Raw genomic sequence first — 24,034 nt, 5'->3', positions numbered from 1 at the left:
GGTGGCACACGGGGAGAAACAATTCGGACGAGCAGTTGGATGAAAAGTCAAGGGACCCGGGGGTACCCTGACTGGTTGACATTTTGGACGGTCCCGTTGCAAGGGCGATGAGCGTCTAACATTCGTACCTAGACCCCTGATGACATCTACCTTTCGCCGCAATTGTAAATTCAAAGCAGTAGCAGTTGTTTGGTGTGCTCCAGTGCTACCGGTTCGCTGTGAAGGGCAAGTTCACGAGAGTGTGACCGCAAAATGGAATGTCGAACGGTGTACTTCAACCGACAAGCACGATGGTACATCTAGTTGTTGCTAATGGAGACACCTGGTAGCCCCGGGTGATGGTAACGATGGCGACGCCTGGTGTTTGACAGGATGAAGTGGCTGTACGCGTAGCGATTTATCCACATTCATCCAGTCCCGTGGGGAGTATTGAAGGTTTAATGAGTGGTATCACTCTTTGCTAAATCGAAATGTTCCACCACCCATCGGTCCTTTGGTGCGTACCACACACGCACACTCTTCAGCAAGTCATTCAAACCATAACATTACGCACACTCGTCACATGGTGCGGATGGTGACATATCGTTAAATAGAACAGCGAAAAGTGCCAATTTAGGTGGATTATCGGCATCGGTTTCATCCCTCGGGACGCACCATGGCCTTTCTGCCCTCCCAATCAACAAAAACGCATCGAAAAGAGAGGACCCATTTTGGTGGATGATTAATGAAATAATTATGCAAGGCAGGCTCTCGAAGTTGGTGTGTATGTTGTTGCTACCGGTCGTAGCCACGCATCAATGGTTCGCGTTTGGTGTGTGTGTTTCTGTGTGTGTATGTGCGTATTGATACAAGCTAATGATTACCGGTACTAGAGCACACAATGGTATTAAATAAGCTCTAGGTGATGGTGTAATATGGCACATCGCCACAAAATTAATGTACGATACGTTATCGAAAGCGTGTAGCCTTAATTAGATTATATCCTGCTTGATGATTGAGCTGCTAGGGTCACAAAATATTACGTGAATACATCATATCAGCCCTTGTGAGAACCTCCTAAATTGCCGTTACCAAATATTTGTCTTCTTTTCCACAAGATCGTACAGGAAAGTTATAAAACTATTTGCTCGTTTAATTTCATTTATATTGTTATAAATAACAGCTATGTAAAATTCCTACCGTTAGTGTAACAATCTCCATTTTCTTCAATTTGTTGAACAATGTGCTCATAAACATTATCCATTTACGTCACAGTTTGCCTATGATAAACTTATCCTCCCAAACAGATGCCAATCTTCTATAGCAGGACAACAAGCACAAGAGGTCATCATATTCTTCCATACTTGGGTTCCACTTTACTTCTCTCAACCATTGTTTATGAACACATTCTTTCCGAACAACGTACCTAACGTCCACATTCTCGGTGGATGGGAGTGAAACGAGCAGTGGTGAAGATTTTGATGGAAAAACAAGCATGCTCTTGTGCTGCATCTACATCTATAAACACGTGTGCAGTCAGCTGTAACGGACAGCCAGCCAGCCGGCAAACGTCCAGCCAAACCCCAACGCATACTCTTAGATGCAAAAGCCAGATACAAAAGTAGTGGACGTTGCTGCATCTGATGCTGCATCATACGGTGATAGTTGTTTCCATGCCGAAGAGAGTCGTCGTTTTTTCATTAAAAATAACTTAGAAAATTAAATATTTACTACAAGCGACTAGGCGTCTCCATCGATGTTTTTTGTTTATTTATTTTCATCTGGAAAAAGGAATTAAGAAGAAAAGAAAATTCTTCTCACCAATTCAACGCACAAAATATCAATATTTAACCTCTTAATAGTGACAAACATATCCCAATCGAACGCTTTAAAAAAAAGAGTGGGGATACCAAATCTCGGCAAATGTCTCCTCCACACTTTAAACCATCGATTGGAAACCCACAAAGAAGCTTTCCATTTTACAGCACCATTCCGTGGTACGAGAGAAAGGAATACGATCGTCTGCAATCTAATGCTCATCAGCCGTACCGAATGATGGTGTTTGCATTGGGCACAAATAGCATAAGTAAACATGTGGCCCTCCACCGATACTCGACACCATTTATCACATGCCGCCGGTCATTGTCGTTTCAGTCATTGGAACGTTGAGGAAGCACACACAGACTCATACAGACTCATCAAACAATACAAAAAAATTGGATACAAATGGCTTCGTTTATCATGTCCTAGACTGAACATTGGGACTAAATGAAAGCATTGCAAACAGGAAAAAAAACATACACACACAAAGCAGTACCAATGGCAGTAGGAGATACGGTTCCACCTTTAGTGCAAACGGGACTGCTTTGGCACGATGCCACATACAGAGTGACATAGTATGTGCGCTAAATTTTTCAACAATCTTGTGCATCCATTTCGGTGTTGTTTTTTCGGTGCTGCTCGCTTCAAACGAACAAATAAGCTGCCTCACGGCCTGTGCGAAGCGAATGACAACATGACAACGGAAAACCGACCGTGATCCGATTAGACCGTGCACTGTGGAATGGTTGTAAGAGAAGGCACGGAGAGAAAGGATGCACCTATTTATTGGATCATAAACGAATGGTGCTGTTATTCGAATGCTTCCGCTTCGTTTACCATGGCGCATAGATGGTACGAGTGATCGATTGCAACATGCCGGCAAGCACGTGCAGCCATCGCCAAATGCACGATAGATGGCTACTATTGCAATGTTTGTAAATCCTTCGGAGCGTGCAAGAATGGAGAACGAGTTGTACCATCGAGAGGGATTATTAATTGAACGTCAAACGATAGTCAGTAATTTATGTAATGACGCATATGACGCTTAATTGGTCGTATCGATGCTCTGGCATCAATAGGAGAATTGGTTTATGGTGCTTTCGTACGTTATTTACGATGCACGAATTAATAGTAGCTTTTTTCGCGTTACATGTTACATTGAAAGCTTAAGGCTGTGTATTAGGGGCAAAATTGAATCGTTATACATTTGTTTTTTAAGGTTTCACTTGCCAATTGGCATATTTAAAACACCATTCAAAGAACGTTTGTATCGCTTTTAAAACGTAACATTCTTGGCAAAAGTCTGCACAGACCTTCTGCACCGGCCAGATTGCATTAAGCATTCAGCACCCCACCGGAAAGTGCCATCCCGACAGACAATGACTTTGATTGCACAATGGGCAGTCTTATTACAAACTTCATCGTACTGACATTGCCATTAGCATAATGATAATGTACGCTCGAGCCGAGTACGTTCATATGTAAGGGTGAGTGTGTGAGCTTATTTCTGCATCCTCTTGCAATGCAGTTTATTTTTTGCCTTTTTTTTCCTCGCACCCTGCCATCTCCAACTGTAGCAAGGCCTTTCGTGTTCACGTTCAATCGTAAGCCACGCAAGAATATTTGCTTTGTCGCATGGTTTCCATGTGAGGGAGCGTTTGAAAATGAACTTCCTGTTTAAATGGTCGTTTGCACTTTTAGACGAGAGAGAGGGAAAAAGACTCGTCTACATAATAGCTACATTGTACCGGTGAAGTCATTAAAAGTATGAAGAGAACGGGCAAAAACTGCGTTGAAATTAATTGATGAACTACTATACTTTGAGTGAATGTGTTCATAAGGTTAGCAGAAGCTGTACAACAATCCAATTTGGATTAAATTGATTTTTCTGATAAATGTCGTTGCTGTCTAAGAGAGCAAATATTGTAATATTTATCATCACTTCAAACTTCAATCTGAGGTAGGATTTTAAAAAACCAACGGATCATTACGATAGTTTTTATATATTTTTTTTAGTAAACAGGCATGGAAATTATGAAGCTTCGTCGCGTGCAGAAGACTAAAATTTCGTGTAGATATCTAATCTTACAAGACCGCTTTTCAATTCCATAATAAAAGAACACCAAATTTTTTGTTCAGATGAATTTCAAATTTGTTCATATGAACAAAATTGCTTTATAAGGCGAATCTCGCTTATCGGCAGTCCACAGTTCACTTCCTGGTGTTTCCGACTCGAAAAGAGAAGCAATGAAAGTTTCTTCCATATTCCTGCTGCAAGTTGCTTGACTCCAACAGCAGTAGGGACTCTTCCGAGAGTGGTCAAACTGCCTAACAACAACCAGATAAAGGTAGAGTATTCAACCGATCAGTATCTTCAGACCACAGGTTGGATGCGCGGTCCAAAGACGCATACAACGATATGCGGAACTTTCCGATCGGACCAAAATTGATCGAGCTATCGAAAAACTGGGCGTTGTGGAGGAATCGGGTTGTAGTGTTCTGCAAAAAGATGCGCAACCTCAAGACGCATCCAACGGTATGCCGAGCGTCCAGATCGAACCAGGTATGAATGAGTTATCGCCGATTTTCCATGGGAATGCTGCTGGCAGAATTCCCCCTCACCCTCTCCCGGTGTAGGAAAATCCCTCTTAGTTCCCTTTAATATTAAAGAACCATGTTTTGGAGGTGTTTTTAAAACATACTTAAAGAAAGAATTAAAAATGAGACCAAAAAAACTTAAAATTGAAAGACAATATTTAAAAGGGACGGAAAAATATTTGTCGTGACGGAAAGAAATAATTTTCTAACCACTTTTAAAATTGAATTTTGATTTTTTGGCCGGCCCGAGCTACCTCCTCGACTGGTATGTTCTCCTGTTACTCCTGGTTGAATTTTGCCGCATAATTTCCGGATTTTTGCCACAAAAATCCGACCAGGAGCGACTGGTAGTGACAGGAGAGCATGACTTCGAGGAGGTAGCTGGTACCGGGCCAAAAATTCCAAAATCAGTTTTAAAATTCAAAGTCAGTTTTAAATTTAGGTTGGAAATTTTAATTGTGGAATTCAACTCGTAATTTTGACTCGGGATTTTGAACCTGATTTTAGATTTTAAGTTTGGATTTGGAATTTTTCGGCCGATACGAGCAACCTTCTCGAATTTATGCTCTCCTGTTACTACCAGTCACTAGTAACGGGGTACTACCAGGGGAACTAAGGGAGGATTTTCCAAACACTCCCGGGAAATTTTGCCAGCAGCATTCCCAGGGAAAATCGGCGATAACTCGGTCATTCCTGGACTGATCGGGACGCTCGGCATACTGTCGGATGCGTCTTGAGGCCGCGTATCTTTTTGCCGAACACCTCAACCGGATCCCTCCACCCCCTGTCCAATTATTGTGAAAAACAACAGCATTCGTGTCGAAAATCGGCGATAATTCGCTCAGATATGGTTCGATCCTGGCGTCTGGCATACAGTTGGATGCGTCTTGAGGCCGCACATGTTTTTGCCGAACACCTCAAACCGATCCCATCACACCTCACCTAGTTATTGCAGAAAACAACAGCTTTCACATCGAAAATCAAAGATAAATCGGACATTCTTACCGTTGGATGCGTCTTGAGGCCGCTGAACACCCCAACACGAACCCTCCACCCCTCACCCAGTTATTCCACGAAAAAGGAGCATTCTCATTGAAAACCGGTGATAACTCGCTCATTCTTGGTCCGATCTTCGCGTCCTGCATATCGTTGGACGCGTGGAGCTATCGCCTTTTGTGGAGCACGCCATCCCGATTCCTCCACCTCCCGCCCGGCTGTTCTACGAATAAGGGGTTTTCTGCGGAAAATTGGCGATAGCTCGCTCGTGAATTTCGGTCCGATTTCTTTCAACACCTCATCCCGATTCCTCCACCCTCCCGCCCGGAAGGAGGTTGCTATAGACAAGCTGAATCCTTGTAGTTCTTCATCGTGCCACTGGGGAAGCTTATACGAGACAACTGACGAGACAACTGGGCAACTAAATGAGGCATAGATGAGGCTCATACTCGTTTCATAACTGTTTGGGGGAGAGAAGGGGCGTTAATCATTCGAACGCTAAAGGAATCCTCTAGCCGGCACCAAAAATATCAATTATCAATTGTTGCTACAAATATCAGCACCAAAAAACTAAAACCAACAAGATAATAATATTGATATTTCATCAAACAGCAACGGAGATGAAAATTGTTTCAAAATATTCTTCATAATATTTAACATCTTTTCAGAAGCACATCCCGAGCAACACCTGTGACCTCGTATTTCATCTCACAAGATCACCCTCAGTATTAGGCCAATTATTCGCTTACAAATCCCTCCCATCAAACCCATATCTCGTCTCATACAGCCAGTTGCCAGCGCTAAACGATACCCAGAGCAGATGAGGCTTTGACCCGGCTTCCGTGGCGTGATTCCCTCGACTGACAACATAATCGTTTAAAATCTAAACCGCTCGTTAATGTCAACCCGTTGGGTTGGGGATATACTGCTACTCGAGTAGTGCTCCACTGCTGGAAGTGCTGGCTGCATACCGGTCGGGCTTTTCCACGACGGTCCGGGATTTCATCGCTCAACCCGTCGGACCGTCCATGGGAACGACCGGCTACAGGGCACTTACAGCACAAATCGATCGAGCATCAATTGTATCCGTTTGTAAGCTCACATAACGAGGACGGTTCGTGGCTTCGTTCGCTATCTCTAGTGGGACGATCCTTCCGACATGGCTCAGCTTTGATGAGGATTGATTTGTTTGATTTGAGGTGTAAATGAGGCTACAGGAAAAAGGGGTTGCCGGTGAGAGATGGATGAGGAAAATATTGAAATAAATTGTATCGTAGCGAATGTATATGTGATGAGCACGTAACACCATTAGGGCGGTCGTTAACACGATGAAGGTTCGAAATCAAAATACGATTTTTCCTAAGCTGCACCACTCAATAAAAATATTATTCCAAGCGTGGCTAATCCAATAAGAATTTCAAAAATATACTGCGCATACAATTTTCATGAGAATTCGTTTCAAGTTTTTTGTCTTCTTTTTCAACAGTAAATAGAATTATGCTAAGCAAATGGTTTGTTTTTCAAATTCCCTTGTAGATAGAAAAATAATCTTCTCCACCAGAATGTACACAATCACAAAAATTTTCCTTTTATTTTAATACCCCAAAACCAACTGATGGGTGTCCCTAAACCGTGTGCGAACACCTTACGACTCGAAAAGGATGAACCATTTCTCCATAGGTCAGAATGTGCGCCCGAGTCCCTTGCGGTGTGTTTCTTACGCAAGCTCGAATGCTAAGCTAGCTAGTATGATAAAATCCCATGAATAAACCGACGGTTTGGAAAGTGCGCCGGTACATCGAAATGAGAGGAATCATTTCACAGAAACACATCCCTCAATTTGGTTCAGCCATGGCCAGAGCTTTTCGGTAGTATCTTGTACCTACCGTGCCACACGGATACCGTAATCGGATTAGTATGCGAGATGCCACCGAATGGTAAATATTGATCCACCGATCCAAACCATCTCTGTACGAAGCGGGGACAAAAAATGGAGCGCAAAACCAATTTCCCAGAAATACGTACAATCCATCTTGCACCGTTTTTGTGTTTGCGTGTGTGTGTATGTGTATGTATCTTTGCGCCGAATTACGGTTCAAATATTTTCGGTACAATGTTTTTGTTGCCTTTTGCCTCGCGTTGCACATTGCGCCTACCTGCCCGCCATTCTCTGGCTGGGGCAGGGAAAACACGATCATCCCATTCGTTTCATGAGAAAAACTTTCGAGACATATCTTGAGCCTTTTTTTCGATGGAAAACCCCTTACTTGTCCCTCTCCTTTTCTCTGTCTCTCTTGACTCCTGAAGAGCAAGAAGGTCGCATTATGCATACTACCCATCGGCGTACGGTGTATCAAAATGTGAGTGTGTGTGCATGAACCGAGAATGTGTATACGGTTGTAGATCAGGTCGTCTGTAGCGTATTATGTGCTGCCTAAAGCCGATGCGACGCATTCAATTATGTCGTTGGCGTACAAATTGTCCAGTGCTGATGAGACATCATCATCAGAGGCGGTAGAAGGCGCCTCCCAGCTTCAAGCCGATGACTTGGCTGTGGTTTGTGGCTTGATTGCTCGTTTTTCGCTCGCCTGATTAGGCATGCTTGATTGGTGTGCAAACAATTCGGCAGATGTGGTGAGGCCGTATGCTTTCACCAAAAGCCAAAGTGTACTCTTTCAGGAAGGCAGTCTTGTGTCGGAAACGGTTGCGATAAATACCTTGCTGCTTGAATGGATGTTTCGTTTATGCTCACAATTGTTGCCTCTCAGACTTGCGCATTCATAATACGAGTAAAATTGCGCCAGCATCATCTTTTAAATTTTTTTTACACTGCCAAAGGCCTAAACGTATACAATGTGTTCATGCATCCAATCTAAATTAGATGTTTAATTTGCTTCACACCAGCTGACGCTCTTTAAATTAAAAAAAACATTGTCATGTAGATTGCATACTTTCAGGTGCTTTTTTCAATAAAGCTTTCAGGGCAGAGCATACACTGCTGTACGTTCAATAAAATAGAAATTCCTTTATCTCCTTCATGCTCATGCAAAAAAAAAAAACAAACACAAATAAAAAAGTAACCTCATTCAGCAAATTGATCACATTTTCCCCATCAGCACCGATAATGGACGTCATACCGTGCATGCAAAGTTCGCAAAAACGGTTCCCATCTCACGGGACATTAATTCGCACTTCCCGGAACCAGGTAGAACTCATTACCGATATTAAAATTACGACGCACGCAACGCAACATCGACGGACTCAATATTCCACATTAAAAAAAAAACAACTCTTCCACGCCTGCCAACCGTGGTGCCGATGACAAGCAGCACGACCAAAACGATCACAAATGAAATGTAAATTTTTAACCTCACAAATGGTCTCGGTACGGTGCTCTATCACGTCGCGAATGGAACAGGTTTTTCTGTTTTTCCTTTTCGACTGTTGGGACACCGTTGTAAAGCAGTCAAATTTATGAAACTCATCACACGTCGCTCACGCTCGCAGACTCGCGATAGCTTTGAGGTTTGGCAGCTTAAAATGTAATTTTTAAATAAAGCAGAGAAAGAGAGAGAGAGATACGTAGGACCTAAAAAGGTCACTAATGCGTTCTTGGGTCACGTTGCTGGTAGCAGCAGCGCGAGACGGCCGTGTCCGTGTTTCATGATGAGAATTTCAAATGCCGAAAGAAGCACCACGAATACTACCGTCTGCAAACGAGCCAAACGGGTCGGTCTCTTATCGGGTGGTTGTCGGAAGCAAATCATAAAAAAGCGTGTCACAAATCGCATTGTGCTGATGAGTGAAGCTTTCAAAGTCTAGTTAAACCCGGCACCGACACTCGTTTTTGGCTTATGAGCGGGCTAGAACGTTCCTCAAGGAAACATCTACCAGATTACCAGGGCACTAAACGTGGCAAAGACTTTCTAGTGGTTGCTTATCTCGCTGATATCATCCGGGGATGGTTTGACGATCGTGCACTACGTCTTGTCGCGGGGAACTCTCGTCACAGGGAGCACCGGGCACAGTTTATGGTTACGTCGAAAGATTAATGACGAGGAAGAGAAACGAGAAAATGAGGGAAAAAACAACCAAGCTGTAGATGCCTAAAAGACGCCCGACCAAACGTTTCGCGTCGTATGTCGCAGGGTGATGAGCATGACACCGTTAAAGTGGGCACTAATGAACGACCGGCCGACCGGCTAAACATTAAACCGAAGGTTACACCACCCATTCAAAAAAAGAAAGAAAGTCCTCGCCTTTCCCTGCCGAAGGTCAAGTAATTGTGAGTATTACAATCCACCCCAGCGTCGTACAAGACGACCACGAGAATGAACACCGTTTGGGGGGCTGACGGTTGAATTACAGCAGAGAAAAACACAACAAAGCCTACATTTAGGCGTCGAAAGCGATTTAATTTAACTCCTTTTTATGCGAAAGCTCTGCCTTTCTGTCGGACGGCTACCCCGGGCCGCAGCAGCAAACACAACTTACCATCGTTGCAAAACTTGCCCTGATTGATCGGGTCCTGGCGGAAGGAAAACTTCTGCAGATCGGCGTACGTTTCCGCCAGCAAACCCGTGATGAACATGCCCGTCCCGGCCGAGTCCAGCGTCGTCATCGTTTTCGGTGCTTTCGGGTACGAGTGTCTTGGTGAGTTGATGATAATGACTGGCAGCGATACGACAAACACCCAGACGGCCTGAAGAGAGGGAGAGAGAGACAGGAAGAAAAGTATTAATGGAGCTGTGTGTGTGTTGAGCATAAAACATTAAAAGCGATGGCCATAGAAAAGCGTCGGCGTGACGAATGACGAATAATGAAACGACGAGCTGGAGCTGTTCGGACGATGGAGCGTATTAATTAGTTACCCAAATTGGGGGAAAGCGTATCATTCTAGTACAAAACCTCGGGAACAGTTGTCATGTGGACAGGAATAAGAAAAAGAAGGAAATGAGTTGGAACCAAAATTGTCCCACGGAAATGACTACAATGGTGTCTTTAAACTGTTTCTTTCTCTTCTACCTCTTGTACTGGTTGAATTTTTATACAAAAAAATGATCCTCATCCAACGTACCGAGCTGTTTTAAAGCTGTTGGAAGCGTTTTTCTTAAGCAATTATTTTCCCTATTCTTTCTCACACACACACACATACACACGCATTGCACGCTTCTCTTTCTCTCTTTTGCTAGCGGAAAACTTTTCATCCACCGTCAATCATCCACCGTCCAAGGGAGAAGCGGAACAAAAAGCGAACAGAAGAAAAGTTTTAATTTCTGCGTGAATAACTTTGGCACGATGTAGCTCGAAAAGCGGAAAAAGTTTTCACAAGGAAAATGGCTCGCTTCTCATTCACACAAGATTGAGGAGTTTGGGTGTTTCATTTCATAATTTGCAGCACCGCATGTGGTAATCATCGCCCCGATGATGATGGTGCTGGTGAGACGAGTAGATCGGTGTATCGGTTGGCCTGTTTGTTTACTGTCGAACTGGTTTGGATTACCACTCACCCTAGGGAGTGAAGGGGCCTTTCTTGGTAGTAAAGATACAAGAAATATATGTGATTTAAAATCTCCCTGGAAAACTTTGCCTTTTTCCTTCTGGGTTTTTTCTATTCCGCTTTCTTAGATGTAATGAGGTGAGCTTAACTGTACCGTTGTCGGTGTAATTTATCACGTTTGCTTCATTTGAACAATGTGGATTAAATCATCCGGGCTTTGTGTTGGAAATGCGTGTAGCCAGAATAATCCTGCTAATGGTTATTATTAATTACATCCGAAACTTTGGCATGATCTTAACATTGCTTCCGAGAAAATGAGTTATTTTAATTAAAAATAATACCGTTGGGTGATTTCCAACGATGAAAAACCTCGAGAAATTTAATTATTTCATTTAGTTTCTTATCGAACAGTGCGTAACCTTAAACTCAAGGTTAAAGTTCAAACTTAAACCATCAAAAATATTTTCTATTCGAAGCTCTTTTAGGTTTGAACTTTTAAAACCTGACAATTATTTTATATTTTATTTTAAAGGCCGCTGAAAATAGGTTCAATGTCAATTTTGATTTGGAATAGTTCCTTACTCCTGTGTGATTTCAGACCGAAGAGAGAGGCTTCCATACCTGGCAGTTTGATGACGAAAAGGAGGCTACAAAAATTAATTATTTATGCACTTTTGTGTACAAATTTTAGAAAAATAAAAGTGGAAAAGTTTTAGCTCTATTTTTCTTCAATTGAGTAAATCTTCTAAAATGTTTTGCATCACATTTACATGTCTAGTTTAACAACCACAATTAGTGATGTTTTATCCTGTTTCACTCATTAAAAACCACGTTGAAAATTTATCTTTTAGGATCACTCTATCTCATGCATTTAATTTTTCAATTTCAATTTTTCATTTAGTTTAAATATGAAAATATTTTTACATTATTTATTTCATATTTTTTCACTTTCATCTTCGTTAATCTGTATATACATTTCTGCTGAATTGCTACCCTTTTAATAAACATTTCAAAAGAGGTCAAAAGTTCATGCTTCTGGTATTGCTTGCCGAAGACCTTCCCATTTCTAAGAACAATTTAATATCGTGCTTTTAGTTAGTTCCTATAATTTACACCATATCAGTAGGAGGTAAGGGAACAAACAGGAGCGAAGCCAAAAGGAAAATGGGGCAATATTGCCACTACTTTGCAGCTCTACAATTGATGCAAAAGTTGCACCAATTACTATGCAACTCCCAGCTCCCATTAACTGTATACTATGCCGGCATTTATTTCCATACGAAACGTGTTACTAACAGCACCCACTAATGGAAAGTACATCGTCCCACTGCCGCTACCGATGTGCTATTGTTAGGTGAAAGAAAAATTCACCTTTCCATTCGGAAGCGCGTGTGTGTGAGTGTGTGGAATTTTCTTTTTAGTTCATGTGTTTGCTTTAGTCTCACAGCCAGAAAATGCATACGGTGGCGCAATATCACGCACGTGCGCTACTCGTAGTAATTACCCGCCGCTGGGTGGTAAATTATTTATACACTTTGGCTCAATGCACGGATATGCTTCTATTCTTTGCCCTGAGTGTTACGTTTGCGTGACCATTCTCCACTACTGCACGTTATCTTTCAATCTGGAGGAAGCCGAACCAGAACGCTGCTAGAACTGTCCGAGTTCTAGGGCGGTGGAAAGCTGCACGCTGAGGATGTTCCGATCGGATTATGTCTGTAGTTCATTTGCATTTGAATCTAAAACTGGTTCGGTTCGGAAGAGTAGAGCATTGTCTCACAACGTGCCTGTGACTGCCAATGCCGAAGGCTACAAATCGCTGAAAATTAGTTAAATAATTTATGGCCTGCAAATGGCTAGCTCGGCACTAAACAACAATGCAACGAACTTAAGTTCAAGTCCCGGAAATGACTGAGTAAGTGTGTGCTGTAGCATACTGGCTTAGTTTGAAATATTTCTTTCCTAAGTATTTGCACCGGCAGAGTATGCGTTCAACCTTCTCCAGGAATTGAAACACATTTCTGGCAGCCAAAAACAACCAAGACAGGAAATGCCCGACGCTATAAACAATCCATTATGCTCGGCTGGTAGGAAAGCTGGGTTAGGAAGTAGACGATATATTTGTTTTCGTTATTTTGCACTTTTTGGAAGCACCTGGGACACCAGCTATTGATCCTTTTCATGCTTGTATATTGGAAGATGTTTGCCCAAAATAAAGCGTATTAAATAATGTGCTGGTGCCTTGATCCGTTTGACATGACGTATTATAACAGGAAGATTGTTTTTTTTTAACCCTATTCTTGTGTATAAATATATAATAAGGTGAAGTAGTAAATCAACCAACTTATTGCAATGGATTGAGGTTCGGAAATTTTCGACTGAGAAAGGATTGTTGCTGTGGGTCATCAATCATTTTTGGGTCTTTTCCCCACTAGATAATACGATATTACGAATAAAGTATTCAATCCTGATATCTTTTTTTAATATGCTTAGTCAAAAAACTGTTTGAAATCTATTAAAACTAATTTTAAAATTAAATTCCAAATATTTACTTCACTATCGCCAAACAAACGCCCATTCCTTGCATCACAAATTATATCACAAAAACAAATACAAAATTGCTGTTCCGGAAAACACTTATTTATGATTCTAATACATTGTGCTTCCTATATACATATGTCGTACGCAGCCACCGTGCTGGCAAATGCAAATGAAACTAGTCATCGTTGTGCTTACGAATTTATTGAAATAGCGCTCTGTCAAAGTGAACGTTGTTTGCTCACGATCGTCAACGAACCCACTCATCCTGCTCGGGCGGTAGGGTACATCGGTGTGGTTGCATTCCCGCTACCATTTGCATTATTGATCCAGCCCCAGCAGTAGAACAGTGTTTGAGAACACCTCCGCCTTTTTTTTTCTACTGAAATTGGCTCCTCTAGTAAGTAACATTGCATTACTGATGTTGGTGCTTCGCGATAGGTGGTTTTCTATTCCACGCGTCGAACAAAATTAATTACACAAGAACAATACAGACTGTAGGCGGAAGATATCTCGTTCATTTCAATCAAATGGAAATGAAAAGTCGGGGTGAGCGATACCGTTCGTAGCGTGAGCTGGGCTGTGTTTAGCTGCTTCATTTGCTCGTCAACATGCATACAAGTGTTGAGCAAATGTTTACTCGTGTATCGATTACTTTTAGCGCTTTATTTTATCCTTACGAAAGAAGGGAAGGTACTAATTATAGCTTTAAAGTGCAAATGAAACATGCATTAGGCGAGAAATCGATGTTGCTTTTTGGATAAAAATCCTCCAGATTTTCTGTTACTGATAATTTATTTTATTTATCTAATTTCCTTAACATACTTCTTCTACTAAGCTTAACGACCTACTTGGCAAAGCCGACTATCGAATGACTTTCGAGAGCTATCAGTTATTAATAATTGGATTATCAGACTTCACCACCGTGAAACGGTCCAGATGGGATTTGAACCTACGTTTCATCGTGTGGAGACAAGCTTCGCTGTTGTTTCATTTAACATTATTTCCCTTTCTTCAGAAGCATCACACGCAAAACTTCTTACATTGCAGCTTCTTACATTGCAGTGAGAAAATCCCATCTACTAATGACGCCTAAATGTAGCCAATCGCATCACACCAATACAAATCCTCGATTTATGAATCAAAATTCCTACCCGTTAAACAGTGCGGCCATAATCTTGGACTTTCCAAAATAATCCGTTTCGCCTCTTCCCGACAGACATTGCGAAAAAATCGGACGAACCGATTTACAAATTGGTCGACAGTTGGAATCGAATGGAACATTCGTTCGGCGCACGACTCTTATCGACACAATGAATGTCACATAAAACGCTTCATTGGTTCTTGACCCGAAGGTGGAGGAAAAAATACAGTTACATTGTGCCACACCGGCCACGAATGGGATCGAATGGTAAAATAAAACATTGAAGCAAATTGTACGGGCACACGCGCACACATACACATACACAGTGACTCACCTGAAACGTCCAGAAGACGGCGAACCGGATCACATTGCGCCGATTGTCCTCGAACTGCTTGTCGCGTCCGATTTTCACGATCCGATAGAGCAGATAGCCGGATAGCCGAGCTCCCCAGAGGCACACGAACACCGTCACCATCAGCTGCCGGCTGTCGTAGGGCTGTAAAGGGAGAGAGACAAAAAAAGCAAGACATTCGAGAAGCATTAGCACACAGAAATGGAGCAAAACCTGGAACATTCAACGGAGGAGGGTTTTTTTTTTCTTCGAAGATTTAATGAACTGGACACAGCGCTGCAGTCGCCAGAAGTTAATGGACTGCTGCTTGGGGAAGATATTATACGATCGGTAAAAGAATCTGGAACGAATCACATCCTTTTAGATGCACACACACACACACACAGGCATGCATTCACTGAAGAAAATTAACGATTTTCCCATACCGCCCAAACAAGACGGGGACGCTTAATGTGTCCCATTAGCAATTTCCTTCCGTTTCGGAAATATCAGCACAACATCAACATTCAGGCGACGGTGACGTTGTTTGCCACCGATCCAACCGATAACGTATTTAATAAAGTCATTTTGTGTTGCGGGCATGGCTTATCGGGAGCAGTGAAGGGAAAAAAAGGAATAAAAATGGCTTATACCACCGCCGCCTGGGGCATGATGGTTGGATAAAATTCGCATCTAATCGATCGAACATTTTACGGCGTCCGGCGATCGGCGTAGAAGTATGGCTGCAAGCGAGGACAAGATAACGAAGCTTCCGACACTATATGCTTGAAATATCAAAGACGGTTATTCGCCGTCGTTTGTAGTGCTTCTTAGAAGCTTTTTTTCAACATCCACACACTGGGGTAAAAAAAAGCTTCAGTACACATTTATGATAATCGATGGTAAAATATTAGTCTAGCTCTCTAGTGTGCTCTTCTTGCCAATGTTTATGCATAAGGGAAAGGATGTGTGAAACCGAAAGAGGGAAAAACACACGAGCCAAGGACTATCCAGAATAAACAGCAGCCAAAGGAATGGTTAGAGGGGTATGATGATGTCTTAAATCCTACTTAAAACCATCCTCAGGAATGGCTTTTGACTACACGCTACATAAATAACCTTAAAGAATTTGCAACTGCTAATGTATGTATGATTTTTGTGTGTGTGTGATTTAAGAGCGGAAGTACTATGCTGATTTGAGTCCGTTCCAAGCTGGGAACAGAATTAGAAATGTGTGCAAAAAAAATCTTCAAAACGTGATTTCCCTTTGCAATTTGCCTACATTTAGGCGTGCCACTCGATATCACCACGAGAAGACTTAATAAAATAATTGAATACACTAACGAAACTTTGTCCACGATCCAACCGATAATAGGTGCTGATCGATTGGAACTGTTTTGTTAGGTAAAGTTTTCTGGCATAGTTCTCTTGCCTCACACGGCCATTTCTGCACTCCCAAAACCTATCGTTAGCAGCTGCACATTGCACATCGCTAGACCCGCATTCAACAAGCAATTGAACAACCGTACACCGTTTTTTTTCTTTTCCCCTTTTGGTAAGTGCATTAGTCAACTGTACTACCTCTTGCTTCGCCATTTTCCCCGGGGCTGTGAACAAGAAACTTTAATTTGAGAAAACTTTTTCCATGAAACTGGTTTTCATTTTACGTCCATAGCTGTGTGCGCCTTTTTTCTGGGTCATCTGGTCAGACATAAGAGGACAAAATAAAAAAAAAACACACACACACACAAACTAAGAGCTTAATAGAGAGAGGGTGAGAGATCAGAAAGTACCAGCAGACAGGCAGCATCGACGGGCGTAGTGCTTACAGAACAAAAGGAAACTTATCCTCCACTGTTGTGCGGGTCTTGGACGGGCACTTGTTAGAGTATTCACACCGGGACTTCTTTTGTTTGGTTGCATCAGGTTTTCTAAGCACTGCTTAGTCCTCTAGTGGTGACAGAAATTTATGAGTGTCTGAATGTTTTTTAGTTTTCTGTCGTCTCAAGTGTGTGAGCGGTCATTTGATCATGTTGAACAATACAATAGAATCAATTGATGGTGGATAATATAAAGTTTCTTTGAGCGAAACAAAAAGTAAATTATGGTGCTCCGATTATCTTTTGGTAGATATCAAACATCCTAATTTTGTCTGTCGGGTACATTTGATTCATTTCGTTGGGAAGCAGATAATTTACTTTTAGATTCCATTGTGGATTCCAACAATCAAACGCCAAAATGTATGCAATACTCATGCTTAAAAAGCTTCTGCCACGATAGCAATGCATTATGCACGAAGACTAATTAAATTTCTTTCCATTTTCAATCTTCTAATCAACATCATTTACATGAATCGGTCTCGAGTTTCCAACCAGACTTGTGGTATTAGTATTTAATTTTCGCACATTAATTATTCATCTCAAAATATTTTCCCCTTTACATTAGTCCGCAATTTTATTGCACTGGATCAGTGCGATCGATATTGGATAAAGTTTTAATTCTTCGTTTCGTAATAATGATTGCAGCTGCCTGAATTGATATGCAGCATCGAACGCTTCTCTCACCCTACACGTTCCACTGCTGACCCTTACGTGAGTTGACTTAATTAGACCATTCAAAAGTCAATCGACTAAATCCGATGAACCGAAGCGACTAAAAACCGGAAGCTAAGAGCCGTCACACCAACAAGCGAAAGGCAAACCTAACCAGCTGTAGTAACAGGTCGCAAACGGTGGCGAAAGATAGATTGAACCTTTAGAAGCATTGCATGCACTTCGGGTTTGAACATTTGGTACGTGACCGTAGGAACACTCTGGCGCCAGAAAAGAACGCTTTTACCATGGGACTGTGGTACACTTTAGCAAAGAAACCAGATTTGATTATTCTTCTTTGCTTGCTTTCAGCTTGATCTGAGCAGGAACAAATCGTTTCAAAACAACAACAAAAACATACCCACAATAGCCTGATTAGTAGTCAACGATTCCACCACTTTTCGTCGACTTCGCCGAATGTTCTTTCTTTTCTTTTTTTCGTGGCAATCAGTCAACGGACACGAAACCTGAACAACCTGGCCCCGGAAGGAGTTTGTTTTGAAGTTGTTTTTCGGAGCTTTACGATAAGAACTGGAGCAGTAAGAGAGAGAGAGAGCTTTTATTTCTTCCAAAAATGAACATACGACCCTAGACGACGACCCGTGTCCCGTGTCGTGACCAAGACCTGGGACCTGAGCGAGTCGTTCATCAAACAAACAAACGATTCCGAGCACCTGTGCTGTGTCCTCCGGGCACTGTTATCTTCTTGTTGGTGCTGTTAAGCGTTGGTTTACCTACTGAAAACACGACGTGACACGGACGTGAGTGATAGTTGCCCTCTCGCAAGCACACACACACACACCCACAGCCAGGACCCAGGCCAACCTTCGCAAAACTTTCTATTGGCACGAAAGGTTCGGGAACGGGAGTGTGTATGCTTTCTTCAGACAGCCGGGAAGTTGTCTGATTGTATTCGGATCACATCGTCAGCTCACTGCTGTTGGTGCTGTCTGTCTTTCATCTGTTGCGCTGGAACCCGTATGAGGGGTCAGGGGGGGAGAATACGGATGGGTCTTGGGGCTAGGGAGGATAAGTTTGGATTTCCTGGAATTCCCATCCCCACTGGGAAATGGTTTCTGAAACGCTAATCAGCATTTGAATGCAACACCATTTCCTTTTGTACCAGCCGCTTGAATGTTGCCGTCACCGACCGACTGCCGTACGAATGAGCAATGAAGTTTGCTTCATTATAAAATGATAGACAAATGCAAATGCAAATGGAAGAGTTTGAAGCTTAAAATGCCGACGGTCGCGTGAATGTTACCGTGCGATAAAACGGTAAATTAAATTTAAACTATCACGAGTAGGACATATTGTTTGCAGAAAAAACGAGACATTCATTATCGATTGTGCTTTACTGAGCTTTAAGAGAGCCTTTTTTTTTGGTGGATAAGTTTCTAAAAAGTCTTAAGGAATTTGAAATTGTTTAAAAATTGCATAAAATAAGGCGTTTTGTCATTAAAATGCTATAAATGATCATGGGATTTGGCTTCTAATACACTTATTTCATTTGACATTGATAACATTTGTCTCATAAACCCATTAGTCGTTTCGAATTAAAAGCTCTCATCAGACATAAAGCAAAGCCCTCACCTTTAATTAATGCATCCATTTTGTTTCTCTAATGTTGTGTAAATATTTCCGACACTTTTCCTACTTCCTTAGGAGAGCAGGTGTCAGTCAGGATAACTGGTATATTGAAAACATTTATTCAATTATGAGGTCACCGTCACCCGTACGACCAACGAATCTGAAACGATCAACGTAACTCAAGCTCTCCTATTACACACCGGCACCGGCGTTGGTATCCATTTACCTGCTTATTCATCATACCTCTAGACGCCACTGGAAACCGGTCGGTGTGCTTAAAAAAAACCGTCATATCAAGAAGGTTGTTACGTTCTATCGAGACCACCTAGAGCATACTCGTGCGAGTGATATGGACATGAGAGTGAAGGCAATCTTGAGCGTTATTTACCTTTTACTTGCAGTGCAGATAAAAGGTTTGCTCTACCCACATCTCACCGGGCAAACAATATTGGAAAGTACAGGTTCGTCGCGCAGGATTTCTTGACCCGGACACTCAATCCTCCTGGCACGGCCACCGTACGATAACCAGCAAAAACCACAGCAGACTTACGTCAGCTTTGTGGGATTGGCAGGGAAGCCAAAATTTCATAACCAACACTTCTGTGTTGGTCCTCGGTTGCGAACGTATCACCTCACCACTAAGAAACTATCAAACAATAACGATAAGAGGCTCCTTCTGCTACTACTGATGCCACTACTACTCAGGTGTTTGTTTTCCCCCGAACAAGAATAAAAGGATTGTCTATGTGTGCAAACAGAAATCCCCATTTAGGGCGGTGATTTCGTTCTTATTAACAAACATGCTATTTCGCATCCGTGCCATGGAGACAGTCCTTCGTAATCCAATAAAATTCCTAGCTCATCCTCTTCTGGTGCGGTAGTATCGTTAACTGGTGAAACACCTCCATCAGTACACCACTCTCGCAGGAACGCATTCATGCACAAATGAACAACGCGAGTGTCGGTGCTCCACACACGGTGTCCGGATGACTTACCCTGGTGAGCTTGCAGAAAGTGTGGCACACTATTTATCATCACACGAAACTTGGCACGTGTGTGTGTGTGTGGTTTGTGTCCATGAAACCATCGTGTCTTTTATTTATAGTGTTGTGTTGTGTGGCTTTGGTTGCACATCAGGACCAGAAAACCTCCAAGAAAATTGAACCAGCGCTTTTTGGAACTGAAGTAAGTCCTCTACGCCGTACGATGTGCGGTTGAGCACCGCACAGTAGGAAAGAATTCACAGTAAAGCAACATTTTGCTACCATTGTAACATTCCATCCGTTTTCGTTCCTTATCCAAACGAAATTTTCGAGGATGGAAGAAACTCGGCTTAAGGCCGAATCACCACCTCACCGAACACCACGACCCATGGAAAGGATGATTGATGATGAGCCACCGTTGCCACGAAAAGCTCACTTGAACACAATCCCTTAAAACCTTTCCCCAAACATGTACTGCTCGCTTCCGTAGGCTTTGATGCTTTCCCGGCCTTCAAAATCGTTCTGTCAAGGATATATTACCCGTATCTTGCTTTGTATGGTGGCAACCATTGTGGTACTGCTGGATTGAGCTCTATGGGATCTCTCCGACGACGAGTGCCTGTGACGACTGATAGGACGAGACGGGTTAGACGTTGAAAAAAAAAAAGGAAGGTCACAAAATGGATAGTTAGCGCATTGGCAAAAGGCTTGCAGTGAATGAACGTGAATGGTACACCGAACCTGACGAGCTCAGTGTCGAGTAGTTATGGTCGATCCGTTTCGTTCTTAGCGACGATCCAAAAAAAAGGGGCAAATTCGTGAAGAATTCCTTTGACTTTTCTAAGCTTTTTTTTACCGTACTAGGTGCCTTCTCCATAGGGACAAAAACGTTGATGGTTACCCATTTCAAGTCTCGAGGATGTGGATGGGCAGGACATTTCCGTTAATGGCAGCGCTAGGACGAATCGGTACGACTGTTCGTCGGTTGACAATGCAATAATGCTAGCGTGTATAGCATGTTTGCTGGCGACTTCCGTGAATCCGTAAAGCTCCGAGACAGGACACCAAAAGGCATAAAAAAGCACTCCACTAAGAAGAGTGTATTTATTCTTCTTTTTTTATGCTTATAAAGCTAAGAAAGAACGAAGAGAAAAAATGTACAGCCACTAGTGGTAGTGTGTAGTGTGTATTGGGGTCAACACAAAAGTGCCATGCCAAGTGGCACACAACCTTCATAAACCGGTAACTCCCGGTAGCAGGGTGTAGCAGTAGCAAGGCTTTTAAGCTCGCTCTCTCTCTCTGTCTATCTGTGCCTGGTGGACGTTTTGTTTCTTGTTGTCTAGGCGTCTAGATGCTTGTACCATTATGGGTAGTTTATTTACAGGATGTGCTGCAATTTATACCCACGCCCCACGATGAGTGTTGTCTGTGACCTGCTGCTGCAAGTCAAACGTAGTGTCCTCGTCCGGTGAACTTCACTGAATGTGTGTGTGTGTGTGTTTGCATGTTCAGCGCAAAAGTGCTGAGCAGTGTTTTTATGACAATTTTGAATGTCCACCAAGGTGACTTCCGATGCATTAGGCGCGGAATCCTTGGAAGCAGGTACATTCCATAAGGATGGATAAAATAAAAACACACGTCACGAGTGGAGTGGGTAATTTCTTTGTTATTATTTGACATTTGGATTTTTCTTTTGAAAAATATTGCATAACATATGGCGTTCAGTTATAGCATTTACGTTACAGAGGTTTATTGAGTGTCTTTGCTATATCAAAGGAAAATTTCGTCAGTATTTCTGTATACTTTCTGCGTATCTCGAATATTACTTGTGCCAAAAATCATGAGGAACAAATGAAAATATTATTCGGTTGGAAAGGATTTACTCGATCGAAATGGAAGTATATAGCAAGAACGGCGATATATACAATTTCCATCGCAATTTGTCAAAATAAACCCTGTAAAAACTAATATTGTACAACGATTGCATAACTTATGGCGCGTCGTTATTAAAATTGATCCATAAAGTATGCAATGTATGGCAAAAGCACTTAAAACTTGATATGATACACTACTGCGTGTACGAAGGCAAGGTAATCAACTCAGATTGCATGTCCTAGTCGGTACGGTTCGGTACACAAACCAAAGCAAAGCAAGAAACAAACGGTCCATTACGATAATTTGAACGTGGTTATTTACCTTCTCTATTATTGCTGCTCGTAGCTCCAAACCATGGAACCTTGAACGTCGAGCTTCGTCATAGTTAATAGCTGCATCTGCTTCTTCAAATAGGAAGCTTCTCGAAGGTGCAAAATCAATCTATATCGAATGGTTGTAATATTTATTGCAATTTTCTTACGAGATATTACAGCTGTGCTTGTAACTTTTGCTAGCAGCAACATCTTTCCTCGTGTGTATGAAGCTCACTTCATCTCTTAACGTCCCTGCCGTTACTGTACATTAACACAAACAAAAAAACCTTTGAAAAAACGAATAGTACATGAAACACTCCAGCACCGTGCACCACGTGCACCTTTCCTTCAGCTGAAACCAACCTGAAAGCTTGCTACCGCCCTTTTCCTGTTGTGTTTCCCATTTCCATCGCGGTTTCACACGGCAACCGTGTTGAACCGCGAACGTGACTGACATATCGATAGGGAAGTCACACGAAACAAGGCCACCACCGACGACACCTCCAACGGACCCACGCCGTGCGTCGTAGCTTAAATTCTTGGAACCGTACACCGCCATTTCGGTCCTTGGTAGTAATAAAGGTAGAACATACAAACATATTTCTTTCTGGTGTCAATTTAAAGGACCACCTCTCGTGAGAAGTGGCATGTGGAGTGGAGCTGTGAAGCAATGAGAAATGTCTCAATTCGTAGACGTGAAAAAAACCGTTAAATTTCTCTTCTATTTCGGAATTTCCCTCGAGAGAATGACTTTTGATGATGTTTTTTGTGCTTAGTCGTTTGCTTATTTTGAAGTCAGCAGGAAATCCGACTTTTCGAAGGCTTTCCCACTGTCGTATTGGTGTATGAATATTGTACAACGTGACCTTTGTGCATGCGATTATGTTTGAAGTTATATTTATCTGAATTACGTTTCGAAGGACCGATCAAAGCGAAATATAGCTATACTTGAGTTTCTAATGTATTTGCGTTGACTGTTACCAGTGGGACCACCACTGAGCCTAAATCAAGTTTGTAAGAGACAAAGACAACGGTTTTATAAGAATTCAGGTTCGGTTTTTAAGCACAAGATTTAGTCTTTAGTTGGCATTTAGATTTAGTTGTATTTTAGTGCAAAAATGTAGGAGCTTTTAACGAATACACCCTCTTCAAAATTTGTGCCACAAAGGAAATTTAACTCTAATCACCTTTTGGTGGATGTAGCTTAATAGTGGACGTGCTTAACCACTTGACATTTCTCCATAGGTTCGCTTAATACGTCGTCCAATCCAACCCTGTCGATGTACATCCCAATTTCTCCCAACAACACGTATCGATGTGACGACGTGACGAAACCATTTTCTTAATGACATACCGTACCGAATTCCGATCGGATAACGGTGCTCCGAAAACTGGAAACCATCACACAAACACCAAGAAATGGAAACCCAGCCTTATATAAACGACTTCTCAATCCTTCCAAGTGTTTACACCGCCAAACCTCCGTCGGTAGGGAAAGACTATTGACAATTCATTTTTCGAGTTTTCAAGCGCCTTCCTCTCGGACGTGATAATAGGTGGTTGGGCTAAGGACATTTCCATTCCATACTACTAGAACTTCAACCCACAAACTTCATCCACGAACGAAGACATCGAATACTTCCTCGATGACAATTGATGAGCTTTTGTAGTGTTCGCTTCGTCCGAAATCAAACCCTCGAACCGAAACTTTGGTAATGGAGTGGATCTTGACGAGTCACACGAACTGAGTCGTAAATGTGATTGGTGAAATTCT

The 24,034-nt window shown here is 42.2% G+C and overlaps 1 protein-coding gene across 1 annotated transcript in view; it reads right to left on the bottom strand.

The window, feature by feature from the left end:
* The window catches only part of LOC126562613 (uncharacterized), a 37,284-nt gene that overhangs the window by 5,884 nt on the left and 7,366 nt on the right, over positions 1 to 24,034 (bottom strand). The window contains exons 2-3 of the mRNA XM_050219164.1: positions 14,911 to 15,072; positions 9,889 to 10,096 (exon numbers count right to left, since the gene is read on the bottom strand). Coding sequence (XP_050075121.1) covers positions 9,889 to 10,096; positions 14,911 to 15,072 — 370 coding nt within the window. The remainder of the gene's footprint in view (positions 1 to 9,888; positions 10,097 to 14,910; positions 15,073 to 24,034) is intronic.

Source organism: Anopheles maculipalpis, chromosome 3RL (assembly GCF_943734695.1).
Source record: "Anopheles maculipalpis chromosome 3RL, idAnoMacuDA_375_x, whole genome shotgun sequence".
Classification (NCBI taxonomy): domain Eukaryota; kingdom Metazoa; phylum Arthropoda; class Insecta; order Diptera; family Culicidae; genus Anopheles; species Anopheles maculipalpis.
Note: the sequence above shows the minus strand (reverse complement) of the source record. Positions and strands in the feature narration are given on the sequence as shown.